The sequence below is a fragment of the Sinocyclocheilus rhinocerous genome, unplaced genomic scaffold, assembly GCF_001515625.1.
Source record: "Sinocyclocheilus rhinocerous isolate Xijiao unplaced genomic scaffold, SAMN03320098_v1.1 scaffold232, whole genome shotgun sequence".
Lineage (NCBI taxonomy): Eukaryota > Metazoa > Chordata > Actinopteri > Cypriniformes > Cyprinidae > Sinocyclocheilus > Sinocyclocheilus rhinocerous.
The window spans coordinates 1,155,572-1,161,346 of NW_015641295.1; the positions used below are offsets into that span (position 1 = coordinate 1,155,572).

Sequence of the window (5,775 nt, forward strand, 5' to 3'; positions counted from 1 at the left end):
AAGCTTTAAAGGAGACCATTGTGAGCTTGCTAGAGTTTTTGTCTCAGGAGACAAGTTTGAGAAGCAGGAGACTCAAGCAAAAGTTTCCATTCAATATTAAAGTAACCTCATTTCTGTCTAGGAGAAATATTTGAAATGTTAAAGAGATCTCTTTTTATTTGATTTTTCTTCCCTCTGGTTAGCTTCAATGTCATTTTTCCACACCATTATCAAAGACAATACATGCATTGTCATATTTGAAGTTGTTTTACGTAGACCGTGTTTTATTGCACAATGATTTAACAGAGGAAACCATAACCTATATTTATTGTACATACATGCAAAAATGGGCTGTACAAGACAAAATTTTAATGCTAAACAAAGCAAAAAAAAAAAAAAACACTGGTACACTAGTGTTACATTTGTTAAAAAAAGGTATTGCTCTTATACTAAACATCTTGCACTTGTAAGTTCTTTCTAGTGTGTTTGGAAAATGTAGTGTATTTACAATGCTGGACATTAAAGATACATTTAAACATTTAAACTAGTAACCCTTGATATTCTGAAATGTTTAATGCTATTTAAATGATAGTTTTAGTATTTACTATATTAGTAAAAGTTTAACGTTTCTCCTCAAATAAAACTGAAGACATCTTAAGACAAAGCTGATATCTCATGATACTAAAATGAGAGATATATGAGAATCTCATCTAAGTCTCCTGAGTTTAGGAAAACCAACCACTGAGCAAAAAATTTTTCCTATGGGAATGCATAATATGTGGTGACAAGTTCTGACCAATTTTTACCTGTCTCGGCTCTAGATCCCTGCTCAGCGTATATCAGTCTGAATGAACCATGGCGGAACACTGACTACCATGTCAACAACTCTGCGGGAGTCCCTCTGTGCGACCGGCATGTGGCGGGAGAGTGGTATCGCTTTACGGGGATGGCTGGGGATGCTATGCCAACCTTCTGTATCGAGGAGAACCACTGTGGTACCCATGCTCCCATCTGGCTGAACGGCAGCCACCCTCAGCCTAGCGATGGCATGGTCACCCTCCCAGTGTGTGCTAGCTTCAATAATAACTGCTGTCACTGGACAGCTAGTGTGGATGTAAAGGCCTGTGCTAAGGGTTACTATGTGTACCGCCTGCCCCGACCCTCCGTCTGCTTCCACGTCTACTGTGGCCGTAAGTCTTCCTCCTGCTTTACTGGGTCTTTCTGACATTTTGGATAAAATTTACCTCCATCAGATTCGTTGTGTGTGTTGCCATAGATTTCTATGACATATGTGATGAGGTGGAGTGTAACGGAGCTGACTGTCCTGTCGAGCCAGAATGCCGCTGTTCTGAGGGAACGGTTCTAGGCCCGGATGCACAGACATGTCTGGGTGAGTAACAGTGTGGTCCAGGCCTGGCCAAGATAGATGCTTATAGAGCCGAAGAGTTATATTGCGATTAGAATGAGAGAGTGCTTTTGCAGTGATGAAAAAGAGACCACAAGACTGTTGAAAAGCGAAATTGAGAAACAATCCACTAATGTACGAAGGCAGCCAGCTAAATCAATGCTTTTAATGGTGAAAAAGAAGAGAGTGCAATTTATAGTTTTAAAGGAATATCTGTAGGTAATTTTCAGGATACAATCTGTTGAAGTTTGTCTTGGAGAACTTTTTTTTTTTTTTGCTCCCGTCTGGTGCTGTTGCTATGGTTACCTCTCAGAATGAGCGTAACTTATGTTCACAAGTCTCTATCTCTTAAGGATATGTAGTTGTTACAAGAACAGCCAGAGGCCAAGGATATATAGAAGTTTAAGGCAAGACTGTATAGGGTCCAATCCTGCTCCTGGGGGTCCTGCAGATGTAGCTCCAAGTCTAATTAGGTACACCTGAAGCAGCAAATCAAGGTCTTCAGGATTACTACAACACTCCAGGCCAGGGTTGCCAGGTCTATGAAACAAAACCAGCCTAACTGTGATTCAAAACTAGCCATATAGCAATTTTTTCTATGGTTTTCCCCTCTGTTGGAGGTCCCCTTCATTGAAATTGCATTCCTTGGGATAGCTTTAACCCACCAACTAAAAAAGCAACCTGCAACAGTGTAAAAGTAGCCCAATTCTGTGGTAAAACCACAGACTTGGCAACACTGATCCAAGCTGGTGGGCTGGGACCAGGCCTCTAGGACCAGGATTGGACACCCATGGTATAGGCCCAAGTAGTCTACACACACTGATCCACTTGAAACTGTTAAAATAAAATAAAAAGCCCTTCCAACTTTTAGTTTGACTTAGAGGCTTGGGGGATTCAAACCCTAATTGGAAGGGTTAGACTCCTCAAATCCTTTCTTAATTTGCAGAAGGAACACAGTGCATGAAGCAGTCCTACTTCTTAAGCTGGTGAGAGGAAAGTGTCAACTCCAAATGCTGTAGGGGCAAAGACACAACAGGAAAATAAGGAGTAAACAGAATAAGTGAAAACAATTAGATGTAATTGAATGCGTTCATTTACTGGATTGGATATACTTAAGGACATCAAGCCATCTATCCTACACACTGATGCTTTCTCTCTAGCTTTCAGTTTTTCATGTAAGCATTTCATAACCTTTTTACCCTTCAGGAGAAACTTAACTTATCACTGTCAATTCCATTTCCAGAACAACATAAATGACTGGCCTTGTTGCAAAACAGTCATCCACCTACAGAGGGAACATTTTAAGGCAGCATTTTGTGTTGATCCTGACACAAAGACTGTTCTGGTAAAGACAGACAGACAAATTCTAAATCAACGTTGCATATATAGAAAACAATCCAAATGCACTCGAGTCTAATCTTCTCAGGTGAAGCATTGAATGACGCACAAAGTTGCTGCCTGTGCATTCCAACTCAATCTGTTTCAGTTAGGATGCTGCCTTCAAAGTTTCTACTCCACATTCACTTATCTGCTTCTGTTTTTAACTGCGTTCTGTTGTGTTAAGATGTGAACGAATGTGAGAAAGGCAATGGAGGATGTGCAGAAATATGCATCAACACCAAGGGCTCTCGTCGATGTGAGTGTGGACCAGGTAAAGTAATGCACGAGGACGGGAAGAGCTGTAAAGGTAAGAACATGGTAAACCAGAGCATCCTGAATATGGGCAGGCTTTCATTTAACTCATGCATTGTGGTTTCTGTGGTTGTGTGTAGAGACTGCCGGCTGTGACAATGTGAATGGAGGCTGCAGCCATGGATGCTTCTTAGAGGACGACTCATATTACTGTCATTGTCCCCGGGGTCTGACGTTGGGAGATGACAAACGGACCTGTCAAGGTGAGCTGAACCTATCTCTCCTACTTCGTGCCTCTTTCTGTCAGGGTTTGTAGATTTCACTACGACGTTTGTTTTGTGTGCAGTCCCTGTGCAGTGTGATCCTAGTTCCATAGAGGTCTCGATTCCCAAAGAACTGGTGGGAGGACTTGAACTCTTCCTGTCTAACAGCTCCTGCCGGGGCATTTCCAATGGCACCCACATTAACCTCCACTTTAGTCTGAAGACATGTGGCACTGTGGTCCAGGTAAAAATTATTATGGATTTTTCAAACTTTGATCAGTCATTGGATTTCATGCACACCAGGACCAAAACTTGTCAGTTGCCCTTTAATGGAGTGTCTATTTACACTAAGTGCAAATAGCCCACCTTGTTGGCAGAGGCTATTTACACTAACTTCACCCACCAATGTGCGGTTGGGCTAGTTAACATTACATAAGACGGCTGTCAAAGAACAGCTCCAGTGGTGTAAGTGGTAAAACATGTAGTGCAGACTTTTTGACACAATTGATCCAAGATCGAATCTGCCTGTTGCCGAACTCATCTCATTCCTTTTTCACATCTCATAGTTAGGGTTAGGTGTAGGGAGGGATTTATTGTCCAATAAGTCAGCATCCATCTATAATGTACTACAATACTGAGGTGCATATATTTGCCACTATTTAAAAGCGCTATATAAATAAAGGTGACTTGACTTGACTATTTGCAATAAGTAGTATAAATAGCAGAAAATACTGCTATTTTTCTACACAGTGTAAATAGACGCTATGACTATTTGCACTTAATGTAAATAGTATATCGCAAAGAAAATACTGCTATTTTCACTTAGTGTAAAATGTAAATACAGTAGTATTGCTATGCAGCTTATGGCAATAATAGCAAATAATAATAGAGTCAAAAAGAACCGTTACCATTGGGAAATACTGTGATCTTTACTGTCATCCTGGTCAAAAAGCCTCCTCAAAAGTACTTGTCAATGGTATTCCTTCATAATCTGCAGTTTGCAGGACTGAATCCATAACACCTACTCAGAATCCAACCCTAATGGATAATATCAAGTCCTAGCTTCCATATTTTTCCTCACTCTCACATTACTGAAGTAAAATAGGTGGTGAATACCATTACATGTGAACTATTTGATAGGTCTCTGGGAATGTAGTGGAACATCAACTTCCTTTCTCTCTTCTCCAGGTCATTGATGACAAAATTGTTGGCACCAACTTGGTAACAGGTTTGCCACGGTCTAGTCCCAGCAGCGATGGGGACTTGATTGTGCGCACCAGTAAACTACTGCTGCCAATTACGTGTGAGTTTCCACGGCAGTACGAGGTGTCGGATGGCTACCTGCCCAGTCTGCGCAACACAGCACTCGAGTTAGCGGGCCACAGTGAAGGAATATTCCCCTTCAGTTTGGAGCTTTTCAAAAACGCTGAATTTTCCGAGGCATACAACCAACCTCCTCAACTGCGTTTGCGTGATTCGCTGTACTTTGGCGTCGAGCCTCGAGAGCGGGTGGATGGCCTTGCTGCTTTTGTAGACAGCTGTTTTGCCACCCCTGGTCCCAAAGCTGACCAGGCCTTAAAATACTACCTAATCAGAGATGGGTAGGCATTTAAAATAATTAAAAAATGAAGACATGTTGTTCTGTACACTCATTCTGCATGCTCCACTGTAAAATCCAATAGTTTACCTTACTTAGATTTAATTAGTAATCTTTACTTAACATTATATTGATTAGCGTTCCCTTTGGTTGGGCACTTGGAACTTTGTTTATGTTACTATAATTATCTTCCTGTTAATGCAGCAATGCATCGTGAAGGCAGAGTAATTTGGCTTCAAGGGAAGAAAAGTAATAAATAGGTTGCTTTTAGAAGGTGGTCTAGGCAATCGGTTTGCATGCTTTTTTTAAGTAAGCCCAACTAATTAGATTTTACAGTGTCCATGACTGGTGCTATAAGTGATTTTAACCATTTTACTAACTTCAACTAGCCACAGAATTAGACCACCCTATCCCTTCCCTGTTGAAAAACCAGCATATGCTGGTATGTTATGAAGCATGGCAGCTGGTTTGAGCTGGTTTAAGCTGGTTCTTAGTTGGTCATGAGCTGGTTTAAAGGGTTAGTTCACCCAAAAATGAAAATTCTGTCATTAATTACTCACCCTCATGTCGTTCTGAACCCGTAACCCGTAATCTATCTTCGGAACACAAATTAATATATTTTTGATGAATTCTGAGAGCCCTCTGACCCTCCCATAGACAGCAAGGATACTACCACGATCAAGGCCCAGAAATGTAGCAAGGAGATCGGTAAAATAACCCATGTGACATCAGGGGTTCAACCGTAATTTTACGAAGCTACGACAATACTTTTTGTACGCAAAGAAAACAAAAATAACGACTTTATTTAACAATTTGTCTGCTCCACGTCACCCTGGTGCCATTTTGGAGAATATCCACTCAACGCAAACAGCGTATGCTATTCTGTGTCAGCTGCGTCA

The 5,775-nt window shown here is 41.1% G+C and overlaps 1 protein-coding gene across 2 annotated transcripts in view; it reads left to right on the forward strand.

Moving 5' to 3' along the window:
* Nucleotides 1-5,775, forward strand: part of LOC107754765 (oncoprotein-induced transcript 3 protein-like) — a 12,680-nt gene that overhangs the window by 2,735 nt on the left and 4,170 nt on the right. For both annotated transcript variants that reach the window (XM_016571349.1, XM_016571348.1), the window contains exons 2-7: nucleotides 801-1,169; nucleotides 1,256-1,369; nucleotides 2,949-3,071; nucleotides 3,157-3,279; nucleotides 3,363-3,523; nucleotides 4,468-4,880. In XM_016571349.1, coding sequence (XP_016426835.1) covers nucleotides 801-1,169; nucleotides 1,256-1,369; nucleotides 2,949-3,071; nucleotides 3,157-3,279; nucleotides 3,363-3,523; nucleotides 4,468-4,880 — 1,303 coding nt within the window. The remainder of the gene's footprint in view (nucleotides 1-800; nucleotides 1,170-1,255; nucleotides 1,370-2,948; nucleotides 3,072-3,156; nucleotides 3,280-3,362; nucleotides 3,524-4,467; nucleotides 4,881-5,775) is intronic.